General features: G+C 47.3%; 9 protein-coding genes across 9 annotated transcripts; 6 read left to right on the top strand and 3 right to left on the bottom strand.

The window, feature by feature from the left end:
• The first annotated feature begins 118 nt into the window (after positions 1-118).
• On the top strand, positions 119-2,485 carry LY89DRAFT_691449 (MFS general substrate transporter). The gene is made up of 5 exons (XM_018216326.1): positions 119-551; positions 602-923; positions 991-1,283; positions 1,336-1,659; positions 1,839-2,485. The coding sequence occupies exons 1-5, from the start codon at positions 268-270 to the stop codon at positions 2,305-2,307; spliced, it is 1,692 nt and encodes a 563-aa protein (XP_018062063.1). The 5' UTR covers positions 119-267; the 3' UTR covers positions 2,308-2,485.
• Positions 2,486-2,592: 107 nt separating this feature from the next.
• On the bottom strand, positions 2,593-3,564 carry LY89DRAFT_600964 (uncharacterized protein; the record flags this gene model as incomplete). Its single annotated transcript, XM_018210175.1, has 1 exon — positions 2,593-3,564. One exon carries the CDS (start codon positions 3,562-3,564, stop codon positions 2,593-2,595), a length of 972 nt encoding a protein of 323 aa, XP_018062062.1.
• A 1,410-nt stretch (positions 3,565-4,974) lies between these two features.
• On the top strand, positions 4,975-6,101 carry LY89DRAFT_765652 (uncharacterized protein; the record flags this gene model as incomplete). Its single annotated transcript, XM_018221685.1, has 4 exons — positions 4,975-5,073; positions 5,142-5,515; positions 5,595-5,900; positions 5,981-6,101. 4 exons carry the CDS (start codon positions 4,975-4,977, stop codon positions 6,099-6,101), a joined length of 900 nt encoding a protein of 299 aa, XP_018062061.1.
• Positions 6,102-7,171: 1,070 nt separating this feature from the next.
• LY89DRAFT_765648 (cytochrome P450) lies at positions 7,172-9,169 on the top strand (the record flags this gene model as incomplete). Its single annotated transcript, XM_018221684.1, has 6 exons — positions 7,172-7,583; positions 7,649-7,831; positions 7,889-8,354; positions 8,412-8,695; positions 8,751-8,852; positions 8,942-9,169. The coding sequence occupies 6 exons, from the start codon at positions 7,172-7,174 to the stop codon at positions 9,127-9,129; spliced, it is 1,635 nt and encodes a 544-aa protein (XP_018062060.1). The 3' UTR covers positions 9,130-9,169.
• A 1,328-nt stretch (positions 9,170-10,497) lies between these two features.
• On the top strand, positions 10,498-12,554 carry LY89DRAFT_765646 (GMC oxidoreductase). The gene is made up of 2 exons (XM_018221683.1): positions 10,498-10,843; positions 11,015-12,554. The coding sequence occupies exons 1-2, from the start codon at positions 10,590-10,592 to the stop codon at positions 12,543-12,545; spliced, it is 1,785 nt and encodes a 594-aa protein (XP_018062059.1). The 5' UTR covers positions 10,498-10,589; the 3' UTR covers positions 12,546-12,554.
• A 1,069-nt stretch (positions 12,555-13,623) lies between these two features.
• Positions 13,624-15,250, top strand: LY89DRAFT_601002 (FAD-binding domain-containing protein; the record flags this gene model as incomplete). The annotated part of the gene is made up of 3 exons (XM_018210176.1): positions 13,624-13,980; positions 14,111-14,688; positions 14,749-15,250. The coding sequence occupies 3 exons, from the start codon at positions 13,624-13,626 to the stop codon at positions 15,248-15,250; spliced, it is 1,437 nt and encodes a 478-aa protein (XP_018062058.1).
• Positions 15,251-16,077: 827 nt separating this feature from the next.
• Positions 16,078-17,311, bottom strand: LY89DRAFT_789401 (alpha/beta-hydrolase; the record flags this gene model as incomplete). The annotated part of the gene is made up of 3 exons (XM_018223250.1): positions 17,180-17,311; positions 16,232-17,118; positions 16,078-16,177 (listed from the first exon to the last, which is right to left on the bottom strand). Exons 1-3 carry the CDS (start codon positions 17,213-17,215, stop codon positions 16,078-16,080), a joined length of 1,023 nt encoding a protein of 340 aa, XP_018062057.1. The 5' UTR covers positions 17,216-17,311.
• A 304-nt stretch (positions 17,312-17,615) lies between these two features.
• LY89DRAFT_351527 (alpha/beta-hydrolase) lies at positions 17,616-18,753 on the top strand. The gene is made up of 2 exons (XM_018206923.1): positions 17,616-17,841; positions 17,914-18,753. Exons 1-2 carry the CDS (start codon positions 17,734-17,736, stop codon positions 18,730-18,732), a joined length of 927 nt encoding a protein of 308 aa, XP_018062056.1. The 5' UTR covers positions 17,616-17,733; the 3' UTR covers positions 18,733-18,753.
• A 386-nt stretch (positions 18,754-19,139) lies between these two features.
• Positions 19,140-19,916, bottom strand: LY89DRAFT_765639 (Phosphoenolpyruvate/pyruvate domain-containing protein; the record flags this gene model as incomplete). The annotated part of the gene is made up of 1 exon (XM_018221682.1): positions 19,140-19,916. The coding sequence occupies one exon, from the start codon at positions 19,914-19,916 to the stop codon at positions 19,140-19,142; it is 777 nt and encodes a 258-aa protein (XP_018062055.1).
• Positions 19,917-19,924: the final 8 nt, after the last annotated feature.

Genomic DNA, 19,924 nt, shown 5'->3' with positions numbered 1-19,924 from the left:
CTCCAATTACCGAATGGACGGCTTCAGGCTTATTGTTGCTATGAGCGGTCTCGTGTAGCGATTGCTTACTTGTAACTGAGTGCCAGTCCAGGCAGTTCTGAACCAGACCTCCCGATATCATATTACCGCCTCTGTCTTCTTTTATCGATATTTGTTGCTCGTTCTCTCTTTACGCATGCTTCTCTCCAACTTCGATATCGTCTGTTGAACGATTGATGAACCCGACGATTCCAGCTCAAACAACTCCCCCATTCCCTCGAGCTAATTATGGCTACAGACAAGGACCAGGACGCGGCCTCGGTAGGCGTCCATACTGAAGCCACCAGCAGCGCTCAGCTTCCGACCTTCGCAGTCGAACCACCTGAAGCGCAGAGTGAGTATGTGTACGATCGCGATTATCGATTCTGGTCCATTATTATCGCGCTGTGTACTATGCAGGTCCTGTGTTCGCTGGAAAACACCGTCGTCGTCACCTCTCTCCCTACCATCGTCCAGCAGTTGGGTCTGGGAAGCAGCTACATTTGGGTCACCAACATATTTTTCCTGGCAACGTGAGTTTGATGTTTTTTGCTGCCTTCACACTCCGCTGAACAAGACTCAGATCCGTTGTGCAGCCGCTCACTGGCCAGCTGGCCGGCCTCTTTGGCCGTCGCCATGTCGCTCTCGCTGTCGTCGCTCTGTACACGCTGGGCAGTGGTCTCGCAGGGGGCGCAAACGGACCAGCCATGCTCATCGCGGGCCGTGCCGTTCAAGGTGCGGGGAGTGGTGGGATGACGGCTATTATGGGCATTGTGATCTCAGACCTCGTTCCTCTCCGCTTGAGGAGCAGTTATCAGGCCATCCTCGCCATGACTTACGCAGTCGGTATGGCGATTGGCCCTGTCGTGGGTGGTGCTATTGTCCAGACGACGACGTGGAGATGGGTTCGTGACTGACCACACCTATTCCCGCGGAGACTGCATCTGACTGACGATAACTCTTGATCTTTAGGTGTTTTATATCAACCTCCCAATCGGCGGCATCTCTCTCGTCCTTCTGTGGCTATTCCTACGTGTCAAATGGGACAAAGAGACCAAGACCTGGGACAAGCTGAAACGGATTGATGTCGTGGGCAACGGCGTCTTGGTAGCATCCACGGTATCAGTGCTCATCGCGCTGACTTGGGCCGGCTCTGTATACCCATGGTCGTCTTACCGTATCATTGTCCCGCTCACGATCGGTCTCGCAGGACTCGTGGGCTTCTTTTGCATTGAGGGTTCCGCATGGGTGCCGGAGCCTGTAATGTGTGTCCCCCATCACCCAAAAGAGTGCAGCCCTAATTTGGAACGTTGGCAGGCCACTTCGTCTTTTCGCAAATCGTACCTCAATAATTATATATGCGAATACCTTTGTCGTCTCGATCCTGAACTACTGGATTTTCTTTTTCCTGCCTCTCTATTTTCAAGCTGTCCGATTATCAACACCCACACGCTCGGGCGTACAAATTCTACCCATTACCTTGATTGCTGTGCCGGGAGCTGCGGTCGGAGCCGTTGCATTATCTAAATGGGGCAGATATAAGCTGCTTCATATTATCGGCTTCGCGTTCCTTGCCGCTGGGCTCGGCTCCTTCGCCGTACTTACAAAGAACTCGAGCACAGCAGAATGGGTGTGCCTCCAGTATGTTGAAAACAGCACTCTCATTTCCCATTTGCAGTAAGATCTGAGCTCAGGAAACTGTTCGGAGGCGTTGACGCGATGATGGAAAGCGGATTCATAAAGACTACAGAGTTTCGGTCTTGAGATCTAGTCCTCGGCTTCAGAGGCAGTTGAGAAAGCCTATACTAACTTGTCAACAGAATCCTCCCATCCATCGGCGCGGGCATGGTTCTAGACACCTTGCTACCGGCCTTCCAAGCAGGCGTGGGGGAGGTGGATTCCGCCGCAGCCGCAGCAAGCTGGTCCTTCGTCCGCAGCTTCGGAAATATCTGGGGCGTTGCGATCCCTGGAGCCATCCTCAACATCTACAGTAGTCGGTATGCCACTGATATCATAGTTGATCCAACAGCGAGATCGTCCCTTCAGAATGGCGATGCGTACTCAAGGGCGACACGAGACTTCGTCGAGTCATTTTCCGAGCCAACGCGGAGTCAGATCGTTGAGGTCTTTACCAAAGCCCTGAGCAAGGTCTTTCTTATTGGCATTGTATTTCCAGTACTGTCATTTATCCTGTCATTCATGGAGCGGGAGGTAAAGCTGCGGAAAGTGCTTGAGACCGAGTTCGGGCTTGAAGACAAAAAGAAACCAAAACCTAGCGAGAAAGTCTGAAGGCTTTTGATCTAACTTTGGATCAGGGAGGGCTTCATTGCTCTGTGTTTCCATGTACTTCACTTCGTACTTGTTCCCTTTTAATACCGCTTCATAAACCTATGTATCCTGGCACTACATTCTTTATTCAACACAACCCTTGAAGTTGAAAATGAGGGAACGAATTTGTCATTACTTGGATATGATGTTATAGTGATAATTCTCTATTTAAGAATGATCCTACTGCTCTCCATTCACAGCTGGACGCCTGATATTCCACCACACTTTCCATAGAGTCTTCTACCATCATCTATTGCTCAAGAGAGGTATCGCATATAGGCTGGCGTGCCAAAGACACCAAAGCCTCCATGTCCGAGCATCTTGTTGTTGCTCGCGTTTGACCAGGACCCTTACCGCTATGAGAGCTGCCAGAAGAAAATAAAACGAGGAACAGATTACACCCAGCTTCCAGAACCTCACAGAAAATAATGACCATAGGGGGATTAAGCATGCCAAAGCAACCCGACATGAACGATCTCCCAGCAAAAGCGGCATTGTCTTTCGCCCAAGCTTGCGATCACCCTTTTGATCTTTCAGATCCTGAATGTGCATGGTCGTTAGAACAATGGTGCTTATTACCGCTGTCCAAAGTCGACCTTCGGAGCTGACGGTGTTTTCTGGGCCAATTGCGAGTTGTAAAGATGTTTGATTGGCGAGACCGTAGGAAATAGCGATAATAACGTCTCGGAAGAGCCCACTGCCTCCTCTCAACTCATTGTAATAATAGCTGAGAACCTGTACCAATAGTCCTTCACTCCAAATTCCTAATACATGATTGAACCCAAGGGCAGCTAGCGCGGTGTAAAGTATCGCTTTGCGGGTCTGCTCGGACGTGATCTGCCCGGAAGGAATAGGCCGCCATGGTTTGTTGACACGGTCTTCTTCAACAGACTCGGGAGATTGTTGGTTGGCGAGATCGAAAAGCAAGAGACTGTAGAAGTTGAAGAATAGTACCGAAGGTCCTCGTCTTAGGACGTCGATCAGGAGAGGCGGCGGCCCTTCCAGAACTCGGGAGCTTGCAAGAGCACTCACAAGTCCGAAAACCGTATTCGGAACAGCAAATGTGAAGAAGTCACTCTCAATGAATCCCCATGATATGCGTAAAACTCTTAATGTGGTCGGAAAGAAGTTGCAAGCCGATTTCAACTTCTGACCTTGACTGGTATCCCAACATTGAGGGACTGGCAAGTTGAAGAAGGCGATTTGCTTTCTGGACATTTGATTGAGAGGGATGCAAACCACCATGGCAGCAATAATGAAAAAGTTTGTATAGGAAAGTATTGAACAATGTCTGGCATTAATGACATCATTCGGTCGCCTTGGGCTTACGGGTCTGCGTGCGCCTTGCTTCCTAAACGGTGCACGTGTATGAGCAAAGTAGATATATCAATGATACGTAAATAAACTTCTTTTAAGAGATACCAAAAAAAGGGAAAAAAAAATTAGAATACAACATAATCTCTGGGTCACAACCCCACGCCGAAGAGCCCTTGCAATCACGACGTTACCTCACGACTTTTGTCTCAGTAACCATAAAAAACGATCGCAACATCCAACAATTCAAGGCTATACTTAATTGGTTAAACACACCGAAGCTCGTATATGCGAGCCATATGGCAAATGGCATCAGTTTGCTCGAAACGTTCACCTGCTACCCCGGAAGCAAAAACATGAGATCGTCAGCGGCACAATATGCAATGCACGCTGCAATGGTCACTTATTTGCAGGGTCATTTTAGCCGCACCGTTGATTGTCCAATACATAGCCCAACTGGATACCGGTACAGTGGTACTCGCATTCGGTTTTTCGCAAAAGGGCTTCTTCTAGCGTAGCATTGCAGTCATCTGCGCTGTGTTACAGTTATCTAGGCAGCATGGTAGTTATCGGCGCAGCAATGCAGTGCTGAGTTATATCTCGGCCTTGAAGCAGACAAGGATCGGCAGCCCACAAAGTATGTCAGTCATCCTGCCAAATTGGAATATGATGTGGTCAAAGTCGACCAATCCATTTGCTGCTAAGATTTGCCGGCAGGGCAGCTACTACTTGCATTCGATCCGGTGCTGCAGAAACATTCATTTCATGGTAAGCCAGGGTTCGCTTCCGCTGAGCCTCAAGCCTACCTCCGAAGTTGAGAGACCCCTCCTACAGAGCTGCAAGCACTCCCTTTGGAACAGGCTCTGAATACGAGAACATTTTACAGTAACATAAATGCTAGAGTTTTGACCAACCAAAGTCGTATTACGCTAGTTCTGCGGCTTCTGCAAAGTTTTGATAAGCGTTCCTTTGACAGCCTGTCTTGCCGTGCTTTCTTGTCTTCTACAATATCCAAAATCGACGTCGAACAACGAACTTTCTCTGGAATAATTCGCTCATTGTTGTGCGTTGCTTACTTCAAGCTCAAAACATGATTCGAGGGTCCAAGTCTTGGTCTCTAATGGGATGGATCATATCATTCTCCATCCTCACTACAATAGCTGTCCTGCTGCGTTTCTGGTCAGCCAAAATACAAAAGAGAAAGTTTTTTATGGATGATGGGTTTGTAATTGCTTCATACGTGAGTGGGGATTTACTTTTATCGACGCGACCTCGATGGTATTATTCTAACAATTGTTGTTTCAATAGGTGGCGATGCTTGCTCAGCAGGGAGTGTGTATATGGGCCATTGTCAATGGCATGGGGAATCGTGAAGTGGATATGACTATGAAAGAGTTACTACTACAAGCAAGAGTGTGTCAAAAAATTTCTATGGCTTCACGGGCAAGTTTCGTCAACGTCATCGCTAACTTGGCTGGAAGGTCCTTGTTGCAGTGTCCACGACATGGATCTTTAGTACCACGGTCATCAAGTTAGCTGTCCTTGCATTGTACCTACGAATCTTCACTACACCTGGATTTCGACGATGGGCGGTCTCTCTTATGGTCATCGATGTTTGTTTTGGGATTACCTTCCTTGTTGTCTTCATAACACACTGCAACCCAGTCTCCCAACAATGGGACCCTGTTCCGTGGGGCTCGTGCAGGTCTCTGACATCCTCTGAGTTATCTTCTATCTCTCTCAATCTGGTCCTCGACACGGCGATTGTTGTCCTGCCTATGCCGTGGCTTTGGAATCTACGAATGGCATTAAGCCACAAACTTGTTGTGATGGTCATGTTTGGTTTCGGCTTTGCGTGAGTTACTGCCCATAGATCTCAACATTCTTTCTTTACGCTGTCTCCAACGACCCAGGGCTGACCCTTCTTACAATAGAACTATCGCCATCATGTGCTACCGTCTCGACCAAACGGTCCATAGTGACCCAGATCCAATGATTGCTACTGCAAGAATTGGCCTCCTAAGCAATCTCGAACTCTGGCTCGGGATCATTGTTACCTGCTTACCTACAATGGCGCCTTTCTTCAGGACAAATCTGCTACCCGGCCTGTCAAAGCTCTCCCGTAAGCTCTATGGTAGCTCAGCTCCGTCCTCAAAAGAGGAGACTCCACGAGTGCAGCTAAGGACTTTTGGTGGCTCCGGACCTCCCGTATCCAAGGACAACAAAAACTACACGGAGCTGTCTGGAGTATCCATCTCTGTAGACGAAGATTATGACAAGCTATATCTTGTGCCGAACGAAGCGCCCAAAGTCTATACAGATTGCGAGTTCAGCAATACGGAAGTGTCGCCAAGCAGCGATGGAATTCATGTACAAAAGCAATTCCAGACAATGGATACGTAACCAGGAGTCGTTCATATTGTGCTTTTGTGCACGCATAGTGCATTAATTTGTGAGGATTCATGCGGGTCTCCACGATCGCTGGCCGGTAATGAAAGAGATATACTTTGTACACTACCCAATGTAAATCTGATAAAGCACTTTTGCCACCTTAAGAGACTTGTTCCAAATTAGATCTCCGCCCAATCTATCTACAAGTTCACCTTCAGATAATTAAGTTGCCTCAAGCTTCGAAAGCAACTATTTGCACAAAACACATTTACACATTTTGTGCACTCGCATTTTCGTTAAAATATGAATTTCAACACTAATAATGCTTAATAATAACTTTTAAGCTGAATCTAGTAAGTAAGTTATATGTTTAGTAAATACTATAAGTCTTGTATTTTCAAAGTTGCTTTTTTCCTAATAATACGCTGTTCGGTCATGCCACCTATTTGGGCCATGCAAGGAGCATTTCTCTTGCTTTAGCAATTTTGGTCTCTGTTCAGCTTAGGTCATTGGTGCCATGCATTATAAACCCCTGACTATTTCTAGGATTGAGGCAAATCTAGTACAAATGTTGGAAAAGTGCCAGGCACCTGTAGGCTTGTCATATCTGGCATGGACCCTGCTGTCATGTATTACTATTTTAAGGTCCCCGTAGCTGTGCAGACTCTTCGCACCTTCACAGTCCTAAAAGATAAATTCGGTCCGTTTGCCCCTCCTGCGGCATTTTTACTTGCAGATTACTCTTTTTGGTGGCTTGGCTAGCTTTTGCTTACGTGGGTGTGGAACTCACTTGACGCCGACAGGGCTGCAGGAAGGCTGAACGACTACTGCTTTGAATCTAAGTTACTGTACCTAACTTCGTATGGTTAAGAGACAGAACATTAGCAGCTACCCAGCTATGTGGAAACTCGGTTAAACACATCTGCAGTCTCATTTTTAGCGCGCAAGAAATCCAGTGAGTTTACTGCCTGTCCAGAAAAATGGCAAGCGCCAACGGCTCGCTCCCCAATTTCCTTCGTTTGCTTCCATTGCCATACCATTTCTCCGTGTCACCATTGGGGTCTACTCTTCGAAAATTCCTGCTTTCACTTTGATGTCCCCAATTATGGGATATACCAATATGATCACTACTGCGGGGTTTTTGTTTTCTCTCGGTGGGGCCCTTTCAGGTGTTGCTATTCACCATGGACTTTTCATCCACGGGGAGTGGCATCATCAAGCACCGAACATCCTACGATCTTATGCAGGTATTTTCGGCTGCGTAGCAATATCTCAAATGTTCATTTACGGCTCGAATGCTACTAGTATACTGACTTCTGGTCTTGTCGTGGCAAGCATATTGCATGTCTTCAGCTTGATAGCAAGCATCCTGGTCTACCGTGGCCTCTTTCATCGCCTCAATAACGCCAACTTTGATGGTCCATGGTGGGCACGATACACTAAGATTTGGCAGATATGGGAGAATAGACACTCAAAGAATCATCTGTATTTGCACAAGCTATATCAAAAGTACGGTGATGTGGTGAGGACAGGTGAGTTTTCACCCAAAGCAAGCAAATTATTATGCCTGAGTACTTGACTAAGAGACTTCTATCAGGTCCTGCCGAAGTCACCGTATTCATTCCCGAAGCTCATGAAGCAGTTGGCGGCCGTCAGTCTGAGTGTATAAAATCGGAGTTTTATGATCTCTTATGGCCCGAACAAGCCCTATTTGCTGCTCGGAACAAAGCAGTCCATGCAAAACGACGAAAAGACTGGCAGTATGGATTTTCTCCCTCAGGTTCATTCCCATTGCTCCTAGTCAACCGATAAATATCTAATAATATCGTCACCACAGCTATTCAATATCATGAGGCGAAGGTGCTCAAGTGGATCGATGAGCTTGACAGACAGCTAGAGGGAAAAGCCAAAGATGGCTCGATTGTCGATGCGACTGAATTTCTCCTATGGTTCACATTTGATATCATGGGTGACTTCACTTTCAGTAAGTCATTTGGGATGCTTGAGAGCCAGAAATGGCACAACATAATTGTCAAGACTCAGAATGCTAGAACACTGTTGGGTCCGCTTACCGCAACGCCTTGGCTTCTGCATATTGGAGTAAAGTTACTACCACGGATTCTGTGGGTAAAAGACTGGTACGAGTCAGTTGAGTGGTGCCAGGCACAGATGGAGGAGAGGCTTTCAAATGGATCCCAGCCCGGAGTTCCAGATCTTACCTCTTTTTTCATGGAAAACAACAAGGGAGACAAAGCGGATCCATGGCTCAGAGGAGATAGCTTGTTGGCGATTCTGGCAGGCAGGTGAGCATTCTATCAGTCAAAATCTCTCAATATATATGTTGGGCTGATGACTTATAGTGAGCCCACTGCTCAGATCTTGGCAGCAATCTTTCATGAGCTCTCGATGCACCCTAAGCATATAGACAAGATTCGCGAAGAACTGAGCGAAGTGTGTATTACCGACTTCAAGGCTCTGACAGATCTGCCGCACCTCAATGCTGTCATTCAGGAGGCAATGCGCCTCCATCCAAATCTTTTGACTGGGGGCAGCCGGAAGACAACAGAAAATGGAGTCACTATTGGCGATGTATACATTCCTCCGCATATCACGGTGATCACACCACACTACACTATTGCCAGACGTATGTCCTTCCACTAAGACCAATCACTCTGAATACTTTATGCTAATAAGTCCAGGCGAGGATTGCTTTGAACAAGGCACCAAATTCATCCCAGAACGCTGGACCACCAAACCCGAGATGGTGCGCAATCCAAAGGGACATATCCCTTTCAGCATTGGTAAGAACATTCTGTTCTAACATCTAAACCTCAAAAATGGTGAATTGCATTGTTATAATGTGGATGCTAACTTTCACGACAAAATTCAGGTCAGTATAACTGCATTGGGCAACATCTGGCATGGCGTATTATGAGATACACAGTCGCCCGGATTGTTTGGAGGTATACTTTCCACCTGGCACCAGGGTATGATGGACACAATATGGAGGGTGACAAGGTCGACAGATTCACTGCCTTTCCTGGAATTGTGCCACTTTGTTTCAAGCTCAGGGACTGAAAGAGTATTTGAGTACGTGGTACTTGACGTTGGCTGAGATTAAGCATGTATTTCATTGAATTCTGCATGCAACTGTAGTTATATAGCTTTTAGGCCTGAATTGGAATTTCTTCGGATCTATATATGCCTGTATTACCTGCATTGGAAATTGCCCAAACAATCGGGCAATCGTGTGGTATAAGTAAATGTTAGTCTCAATTGTATTCCCCCCACACTTCAAATTGCTATAAAGCTTATAATAGGAGAATTAATTAGTGGCTCATTGCCGGCTCATTCAACTTTTCAAAATAAAGCTCGGGCAACCTTGCCGTTTGCAGGACTAGCCGCATTACGAACGCAGCCGCACATGCAGCCCACATGTGCCGCACACCCCGCATGCCACCCGCAGTACCAATATTCTGCACGTCCAACATGCTGACATACGCCGGAGTCAAACATGTTGCAAGCCACCCGAAGATGATACCAACATTGATATTGCCAACATTTAAATCACCAACATTCGGGGAGGCAGTGATGGGATTCGTCGGACAAGCAGGCTACTTTCGTTGCTTACCGCAGATTCAGCAATGCAATGTCTGTCAGAAAATCCACCGATTGGTATGAAGGCACAGACCGGCACTTGACAAGATCATGAGAGTCGAGATATTATTGAACACTAATCCGAGAATTTACCAACCACCCTCAAGAGCGAGGGACGTGCAAAGTATTGGATGCAGATATTCCCTGCAGGCGTTCGCCGAAGCAACAAATAATCTTCCTACAGTCGTCGTTTTGGAAGGTTTCATTGAATTCGGCAGGCAATTAAATGTTGGTAGTTCGCCAACTTGGAAAATGGTCTTGCATACCCTATAAGCTTCATCGGGTTCGATCGGACGTCAGGCTTAGAACTATAGGGCCATCTAACGCTTGATCCTCATTCATCGGGTGTTGTAGTATATTTTGAGTTCCGGGCCCTGTCGAACTACCACTTTATGCCGCATTCTTGGCAATATGCACGTCTGCTATGTACCACAAATTTCATCTTTCATACTTGTCAAAGGGTAGAGACATGGAGCAAGTAAAGTATCGGCCTGATGTGGACTCCCAAGGTTGCCAAGGTGTTGTGCAAGGAGTAACGTAAGGGATCGACGACTAACGCCCCCAACCTGCGTATCATCCGTTTGATCGACTGACTGACTGGTTAATTGATGGATTTGATGGATTTGGTCATACGCGAGATTTGAATTGGCTTTGCAATGACCAACGAGGATCACTTGTAGATGTTCAGTCAAGGGAGCTGGTGGAACAACGCAATTGTTTACCTTTAACCGCCGAACAACATATTCTGGCTTTCTGTCGCTCTTTCAGATTAAACACTTGACAGAAAAACTCTCTTAAGCAGAAATTTGCCAAGTCTTGACCTCCCTTGTCCAATTCCTTCCTCGAATCCTACTTATTTGTTCTGTCGAGATATCATCGAAATGTCTTCGGAAATCTATGATATTGTCATCATTGGTGGCGGTACTTCGGGCCTTGTTCTGGCCAACCGTCTCTCCGAGGATCCGAATTTACAAATTATCGTTCTCGAGAGCGGCGAAGATCGTAGCGCAGATCCGAATACATTGACTCCGGGGGCTTGGCCGTTGCTTTCGAATTCTCCAGATAATTGGACATTCCAAACGGTCCCACAAAAAGACCTCGTGAGGCAGATCACAGTCCCGCAGGGGAAGGCTCTGTACGTTGAAAACAACCTTTTTTCCCCTTCACAACAAGACCTCAAAATCCATCATGGAGAGGTCAAAGACAATAAGAAACAGGATTATCAAAATTTACAAGGTTTCAGCTTTTCCTATCTGCTTCTAAGGTCCCGAACAATCAGAGAAATCCAATACTAATTCATCAATAGCGGAGGTTCGAGCGCAATCAATAGCTTTCTGTTCACCTCCACGTCCAAGGCGACGGTGGAAGGATGGAAGAACCTGGGCAATGAGGGCTGGGACTATACCGCGTACGAGAAGGCTCTGAAGAAGTCATTCACTTTACATAAGCCCTTGGGAGTGACTGAAGGGAGCGGTCCACTCCAGGTTACACTTGGTACACCTGAGAGTCTTTGGCAGAAAGCCTGGATTGACGGCCTAGAATCGGTGGGGTTCCCGAAAACCGATCCCCTCTCTGGCCATCTAGGCGGTCCCAATATTGCCCCTGAGAGTATCGATCCTCGAACGAAGCAGAGGAGCTATGCTACCAATGCATATCTGGACCCAGTTCGAAGCCGACCCAACCTGACCATTCGAACCGGAACGAGCGTCACCAAAGTGTTACTCGAGAGACTGTCATCGACCGACGATGCTGTTGCTAAAGGCGTTCAGTATATCTCCAAGGACGGATCTTCCCACAGTGCTGGAGTTCGTAAAGAGGTTATTATCTCGGCTGGGGCCATCAACTCGCCCCGTATTCTCGAGCTCTCGGGCATTGGTGGGGCTGATTTGCTTCAACATTTGGGAATCGATGTCATCGTTGACAACCCACACGTCGGCGAGAACCTTCAGAACCACGTCTTTACCGGACTGGTTTTTGAAGCAAGCGATGACGTGGAAACTCTAGATGCTTTCTTCCGCCAGGATCCCGATGCCGTAGCCACTGCCATGCAGGACTATGGCACGAAGGGGACGGGTCCTCTGAGTACCAGTAACATGACAACCATGGCCCAGCTTCCGCTGCCCGAGTTCCACACAGAGGTTGGACGCAAAGAACTTAACCAATTGTTCGACTTGAGCGCCCTAGATCCCGACTCAGACTCGGATACACGGACTACACCAGCCTTCGCCGCCGCACATAAGACCTTCGTACGCTCAATTCTCACCGATCCATCCGAAGCACTGGGCAACTACGTCTTCGGCGCAGGATATGCACCTTTTGACGGTCCCAGTCCAGCCTATCGTGCTCCCGGCAAACATGTCTCGGTTGCAATCGAGTTGTCTCACCCTCTCTCCCGCGGCTCCGTACATATCACCAGTGCCTCACCAGAGCACGTCAGCACGAATGAGGGCCTTAGAATTGACTCTCGCTACTTGTCGCACCCGCTAGATCTCGAGGTGCTTGCACGCCAGGTCCGCTTCACCGAGGACATCATCAGCCGCGCAGAGCCACTCACGCGTTATCTGAAGCCGTATACCAAGCGATTCACGGACTTGGCCGTGACAAAGGATTATGTTCGTCGCACAGTGGATAATGCTTACCATTACACTGGCACATGCTCGATGATGCCACGTGCCATGGGCGGCGTGGTAGACAACAGGCTGCGCGTCTATGGTTGCTCCAACGTTCGCGTATGTGATGCGAGTATTGTACCCTTAGAGCCAACGGCAAACCCTCAAGCAGTCATCTATGGGATTGCCGAGTTGGCGGCTAGCTTCATCAAGGAAGACACACTGTGAGTCGAGGACGCAAATAAATTGATCTCTTGAGCCCCACGAGCAGGTGGAAAGTCAGTATGAATGACGGAGTATGAAGGATAAAGGGGACGGAAACTTTCTTTCAAAATGCTTGCGTTATCTAGCTTTTGCGAATCTATGGTTGTTACTTAGGTACATAAGCAAACATACTATATTTGTTTTGACTCTCACGACAAGTACTCAGCACCAGTGGACTTGCTTCTTTAGTAAGACGAGTGGTGGCTATGGTAGTTTTGCTCTTCATGCTGTTTACAACTAGGCTCAATCTTGTGGAGACACTTACGTTGTAGTGGGCCTACATAAACTACGCTCATTTAATATTATGTGATGAAAGGGAAATTGAGGTCACGTTAGCAAACTCAATTCAGACGACAACGATCATACCAGTTCTATTTCATTTCCACACATATCACCTGAAAACTCACAGAGACTTGAGCTGCCGTGACTGTTCCTGTTCTAAAAGATCATCCGTCGGTGATTGCTCATCATTACGGACCGCAGCGTGAAAATTGGCTCGATTTAGAATGAGGCTATGGTAAGCTAAAAAGGGAGCTTTCATTACGTTGTTGCGGTAATTGCGGCATGATCTTCGTCAGTATCACAGATGAACATGGATTACAATTCGCACATATTTCACGCCCTGCTGGTCCGCCTTGGCACATGCGAACGCCAACTGCATTCATTGCATGGCCCAAAAATGGATAGATGCCTTCGAAGTTCCCAATTAAAACGGCCCGACTCACGGATTGCTGCAACAAAGTGCCAGTGTCTTCTCCGTCTGCGGCACATATGTCTGTAAAAAAGCATGGGTCCAGAACCTGGTATGAACACCGTCATTTGAGCAAGGGAAGGCAGTTGAAGGAGTATCCGAGCGAATGGAAGCAAGTCCTGCCCAAAGGCTAGGCAGTTGAGCGAGGGCGTATCAGAGTACACTCGTGGATAATCCAGCTGTTATTTCCCCCCAATACCGTCGCTGCGCAGAAGTGCTCTTTTCTCTCTCCTTTTCTCACGCCGCCGTCTCTCAAATTGAGCTCACGTGCCTTCGTACAGACATCGAATTATGGACGGCATATTCTCCAAACAGGTGGATTGTCTCGTAAAAGTCGGACTTCGGGACCGAGTTGTCCTTCCCACCACCAGTGAATTCGCTGCGCGGATTGATTCGTACTTCAACAACAGTGCAAAGCTAACGCCAGCGTGTATCTTCATGCCACAAAAGACGGCCGAGGTTGTGACCGCTATCAAGGCTCTGGTCAATGGGGGTCAGAAGTTTGCCATACGGTCGGGGGGAAGCAACTTTTGGCCCAGCAACAATATCGATGATGGCGTCACTATGGACCTGAAATACCTGAATACCACCGAATATGATCCTAAGAGTGAAACTGTCATGATCGGTGCTGGGGTCTGCGCGGGCGAGGTACATCGACGTCTAGTTTGTCACTGCCTACCTTGAAATATACCTGCTTGTGTATTCTAGCTCCCCAAAATCCTGAACCTCTAGTCGAGATTCGAATGCTCTTCAGCTGACAAGCTATATGCATCAACAGATCTATGAACGACTTGCCAAGTATGAACGAGCCGTGGGAGCAGCCCGGGAGGCTAGCGTGGGCATTGCTGGGCTCGCTCTGACCGGGGGTATCACCTTATTCACGGGTCGCTATGGCTTCGCCTGTGACCAGGTCGTTGCCTACGAGGTGGTGCTGGCCGATGGTCGTGTCGTGATAGCTGACGCCACGGGGGGGCACAAGGATCTTTTTAAGGCTCTCAAGGGAGGCGGCAACAACTTTGGAATCGTTACGCACTTTACTATGCGTACTTTTCCATGCAGCACAATTTGGGGCGGCGGGGCCATCCTCCCAAAGGAAATCTTTCCTAAGGCAGCCGAAGCTATCGTTGACTTTGTAAACAGAGTTTCAGATGATCCAGATACCAACTTGATCTGTATGTTGTGTAAAATCACCCCAAAGCCAGTCACTATCGTCGCGGCTTTGTATGCCAACATGGCTGGAGTGGAAAGACCACCAATCTTAGACAAGTGGTTGGCATTTCCGGAGGTCTGGAAATCATACAAGAAAGACAGCATTCTGGGGCTCTTGGACACCACTGAACAGGCCAAAAATTATTAGTGAGTTACGCAGCTGCCAAGGGCCTTAATACCCAGCATATCTCTGATGAACACTTCTAGTGGCAATTGGTTCACCTTGTGCTTCAAAAACGACGCTACTATTATTATGAAAGCAGCGGAGCTTCATGATGCTCTCGTCGAGCAGTTGCAGGACCATATTAAAGATGGTGACTTCAAGACGCAGTGTGTATTTCAGCCCCTTCCACTCGCGTTTATCCAGACATCCTCTAAAATGGGCGGAAATGTCATGGGCCTTGAACAACACGATAGTAATGGAATTATTTGGGGATTCCATGTGATGGTACGGACTCCGGAACTAGAGGCTTGGGCTTTGCCTCGAGAGCGACGAGTTTACGAGGGCGTGCGGGAGTTTGCTCAGTCAATTGATGGTCTTTTGAACTGGACTACTGCAAACTATGCACACCCAACGCAGGAGGTGTTTCAGAACTACGGCAAGAAGAACGTTGAGATTATCAAGGAGGTTGCTGCAAGATATGATCCTGATGGTGTTTTTCAATACTTGTGTCCCGGTGGTTTCAAAATCTCATCTGTCCAAGATTGATGTATTCAGAAGTCATGATGTTAAGGAATACTTGAAAGCCGTCTTTACAATGCATACCTACAATCTACTCAGGCTAGAATGTGATGTCTAAAGTAGTCTTAAGTTTAATAGTGAAAGTGAAAAATGCTTGGTCAGCAAGCCTGCAACGGGATTTGTTAGGATTAACCGGTCTCGGTGTCGGGCCTCGCTTATTAGTGGTCAGTCTCGCTTGTTTCAGGGGAAGTCTATTATCGAGGAATCTGCACATGCGTGACTTCTGTGTTCTACTTGCCGAAGAGTGAAATCGAGGCTCATATCCGAAAACACAGGTAAAACTTTATTGGGTTTTGATTTCGAGAGGGAAACTTAAACTTCGTTCAGTTGAGCGTGCTCAGGCTCTGCTCAGGCTTGCTCACCATCTCCTGAGGTTAAAGTAGCAATTGCGTGAAAGCGCTTGAAACAGAACTAGTGAAAGAGAGAATTGATCCAGGGACATCGGGAATCATCATTCTAATTTACATTGATTGGGTCTTGGATATGCTATGCGAACTTTTATCCTGCCATGGTTTCTCGACCCTTGGGGCACTAATACATTGACTGGGTTTCGGTTGGCTAGTGGTGTCACGTGTGAAGTTTTTCTCCTGAAAGTGGCCAAGTGGTGTCCGTGAGATTGTTTCGTGCCGTTCGGGGCTTTCTTAAGACGGGTTGGCATCGAATAAGAATCAAAATCACGTTAGTGAACTACGACAATTATTTTCAAGCAAAAACATAACATTCTGATCCCTCAAACCTACTCAGATCTTTCTCTTCCCTAATTCACTCGTCTAGCTACTACTGCATTGCCAAACTCAAAGAGCGTACTTGTTACCTTCCAGCAGCCAGCGTACCCCTGCCGCAAGCTCCATCCCAGCCTTACTAGTTGATGGCAAATTAGGAAATTGGACAAACCTGTAGTTATGATTAATACCCGTGCCAGTAATAAGGCAAGGTTAGCAAGCTCACCAGTTCGGCAATTCATAATGATCAATTCTGGTGGGAACTCCAGCTTCACGCAGCAGCTTGTCGTAAAGATAGCCCTCATCACGAATGGGATCTGGTCCATCCATAGCCAAGTATGCCGAAGGCAAGCCTTGGTGTTCTGCCCAAGCAGGAAAGTTCTCACCCTTCTTTGACTGGTCATCTGGGACATTGAGTGCCAGAAGGTAGCGTTGATATTGGTCCTCGGTAAGCAGTGGGGAGTTGGAATTCTCTTCATGCGAAGTTACTAGATTCTTCCAAGTCCTTGGAAGTTGGTCCAAGCTGACGGAAGACAGAACCACCGGTACAATGATACACTGTCCGGTGATGTTGATCTCTGGATATGAATATCGTGCTCTGATGACTGAAGTTGCAGCAAGATGAGCTCCAGCGACCGAACCACCAACCAGAAATCCTTTGCCAACATCTCCGCCATACTCTTTCGCCTTGTTATACAGCCATTTCACAGCGTACTGCGCGTCGGATAGCATCACATTCCACGGAGCTTCCGGGATCAGACGATATTCGAAAGAAACCACAATAAGGTCGTTCCCATGAGCGATCATTGCACGGCAACCCAACTCATCTGTGTCAGCATTGCCCGTAGACCAGTATCCACTGTGAAAGTATAACATAACGGGTAGCTCATCATCGGATGCCCTCTTTGGCTTATAAATTCGAACTCGAAATTTGTGTCCATCGACTTCGGGCAGAGATATGTGCTCATCGTTGGCTTCGACGTGGTCGGCAAGTGCTTGGAAGGACGGCTCTTTCAATCGCGAAATGTTTTCAAGGGCCTGTACATTGATCTGATCTCGAATGCCGGTTAAACCTTGCTCGTGGTCGATGATCTTGGGCTTCGTGGCTGTAAACTATCCCATATCAATGTTAACTACTTCCAGACATGATTTAAATCTAAGTTGAGCAACTTACATCTTGCCATTCTCTAGAGAGGTTGGATTTCACCATATTGTAGTAAACATGAAATTGGAGGATTTCAAACCGAGAGACAATTGAACTTGCGAACTCAAGAGGCGGATATGTCGTGAAATGAAGTATATTACAGACTACTTGCCTTGATTGCTAAGTGGAGACATGCCAGTAGTCCAAATAAGTGGCTTCATGGTATCACCATCGCATTTTGTCTTATGGAGACAATTTCGCTCTATGCTATCAATGACCAAGCTGAAGATCACTCAATCTGCTAGTCCGGATTAGGCAATATGTTGACGAAACAATTCTGCCTAATCCAGATTCTGCCGATATTGGGCGAAATGATGAGCAAGCCAGAGTAGAATCGATATGTACGTGGGTTAACTTCGTTTTTCAGAATTATGCGAGTGCATGCAGCTGGTAACTAGCATGAAGAATGGAACTTCTCGGAAACATAAGTGTCCTTGGATTATCCCACACATCTTCACAAGACTAGAGCCACCAAGAAACAACAAGAATTTTCGTTCTCTGTCCACTATCTATTCTCGTTCAACATGTCTTCTAAGAGAGTTGAGTTCACAACTTTTGATGGCACCATTTTGAGAGGAGACCTCTACAAGGCCGAGGCAAAAGATGCTGGAGTTGTCGTGATGACCCAAGGCGTAAGTACAGCCATGTGAAGACGTTTATCTGCTAGTATTTACTCTCAGAGACTAACAACGTATCGTATGTAGCTTAGCTTACTGAAAGAGCACTTCGTCGACGAAATTGCTAAAAGATTTCAAGCCGCTGGAATTGCAGCTTTGGTGTACGATCACAGAGGGTGGGGATCCAGTGAAGGAAGCCCTCAGTTTGAAACCGACCCGCTTCAGCAGGCCGCAGACTACCACGATGCTATTACATTCGCGGTTTCCCTGCAAGCATCGAGTCAGAAGCCGCGAGTCGCAATTTGGGAGATTGGACATTCAGGAGGCGCAAGCATGATTGCAGGCAATGATCCAAGACTTTCTGCTGTGATCTTGGTCATGCCTTTCACCTCTGGAGCCCGAGATGCGGCAGCATTTCCTGCTGGCATACTTGACAAAGCATGGAGTAATCGCGCAGATACTGCTGCAGCATGGATGTCTGGCTCCACGCCGGATGTTGAATATGTCACTTTATGGGCAGACTCGGAAGCAAATGGCATGGGTGAGGGCCCTCAGAGATTCTTGACTGGAACTGCCGCATACGACTTCATTACCACTGCTCGCCTGAGATCTGACAGAGCTGGCACTCCATCCGAGAACAAGTTGTCACTGCAGAGCTTCTACCATATTGCAAACATCGAGCCCGCTGATTACATCTCGAAGATCGCTCCGAGAGCGTTGCTTTATCTTGCAGCTACCACTGATGCGCTGACAGGCCCGCTTGAGACTCATAAAGAGGTTTTCAGCCATGCTGCAGAACCGAAGGAGTTTGTCATCTTGAACAATCATCATCTTGCGAATTATTTTGGTGAGGATTTCGAGACGAATGTGGGAAAGCAGATTGAGTTCTTGAAGAGACATTTATAGTTTGCACAATAGGTAGTGGCAATCTTAGTCTATCATGAATTGTTCTTCGTTGATACATAACATATCGTTCAATCAGAGACTTCCTGTTATCAAGTGTTCATATTTGACAATACATGATACAAGTTCTCATGATAGCCTGAAGGAGTATGGTTGATATAAGCAGATTGACAAACCAAGAGTCTGGCTTGAGTTTAGTGATCAAGCCGGGCAGAGTGGCTATCTTAGAGACAAATATTTTGGTCTTGGCCATGTTGGTGCAGCTGTGGAGTGAAGTAAAAGAGTCAAAGTCGTAGCCCCCCAGAGACTCAGAATTATAATGGACAAATGATACTAGGCAAGATCACAAGAGAAGGCAATATCCCAAGAAGTCAAATTATTAACTACTGCTCAGCAAAGTCTCCACTTTTCTATGTTGATGCTATCAAGTTCTCAGCTTCTTCCCCAAAGATCTTCATGGCAATGAATTGCAATGCAGGTCCAATGCTAATCCCAGCAACACCCATTCTAGCCAACTCCTTGGCAGTCAAATTGCCTTCTCCCATCTTCATCGAAACATTCAGCTTTCCATTGAACGCATCTACCAAGAGCTTGACTTCCTCTCTTGTGATACCACCTCGAATAGAGCCTCCCCAAACGAACACGGTGGTCGCGCCAGCAGCAAGGTAAGCTTTACCCCTCTCTATCGCCTCCGAAACCGTACCATTGTGGATAAGAGTATCAGTCCTGGCGTTGACCACGATATCAGCGACACCTATTGCTTCTGCAGTAGCCAGGACCCGCTTGACTCTCTCTGCAGCCACCTCTACTGGGAGCATCTTTTGCGTTTCCTTGTCACAATCCTCCAAATTAATTTCCACTACTCCCAGCTTCAGAATGTCTTGGATTCCTTCTTCAAGTCTTGCTCCGTAGCCATCTTGCCAATCGACCGTCAGAGGGAGACCGTATTCCTTAGCTACGCCAGAAATTCCATGCACGGCAGCGAGATTGGTTTCCAGTGTCATGCCGTCATCTGTGACGCCTGCAGCTCCAGCAATGGCATAACTAGCTGTCGCCAATGCTTTCGTACCAGGGAGAGCAGCGATTGCGCGTGCCGACATGGCGTCGTATATATTGGTAAGAAGAATGGGTTTGCCAGGGATATGAAGCTGGCGGAGATATGTTGCGCGAGCATTCTGAGAAGACATTCTCGGTG

Source organism: Mollisia scopiformis (assembly GCF_001500285.1).
Source record: "Mollisia scopiformis unplaced genomic scaffold LY89scaffold_35, whole genome shotgun sequence".
NCBI lineage: Eukaryota > Fungi > Ascomycota > Leotiomycetes > Helotiales > Mollisiaceae > Mollisia > Mollisia scopiformis.
Note: the sequence above shows the minus strand (reverse complement) of the source record. Positions and strands in the feature narration are given on the sequence as shown.

Coding starts and splice junctions, on each gene's coding strand:
- LY89DRAFT_765646 (XM_018221683.1), top strand. CDS start 10,590: ATGTCTTCGGAAATCTATGATATTGTCATCATTGGTGGCGGTACTTCG. Junction 10,844..11,014: donor GTCCCGCAGGGGAAGGCTCT/GTACGTTGAAAA, acceptor ATTCATCAATAG/CGGAGGTTCGAGCGCAATCA.
- LY89DRAFT_691449 (XM_018216326.1), top strand. CDS start 268: ATGGCTACAGACAAGGACCAGGACGCGGCCTCGGTAGGCGTCCATACT. Junction 924..990: donor AGACGACGACGTGGAGATGG/GTTCGTGACTGA, acceptor CTTGATCTTTAG/GTGTTTTATATCAACCTCCC. Junction 1,284..1,335: donor TGGGTGCCGGAGCCTGTAAT/GTGTGTCCCCCA, acceptor GAACGTTGGCAG/GCCACTTCGTCTTTTCGCAA.
- LY89DRAFT_351527 (XM_018206923.1), top strand. CDS start 17,734: ATGTCTTCTAAGAGAGTTGAGTTCACAACTTTTGATGGCACCATTTTG. Junction 17,842..17,913: donor TTGTCGTGATGACCCAAGGC/GTAAGTACAGCC, acceptor TATCGTATGTAG/CTTAGCTTACTGAAAGAGCA.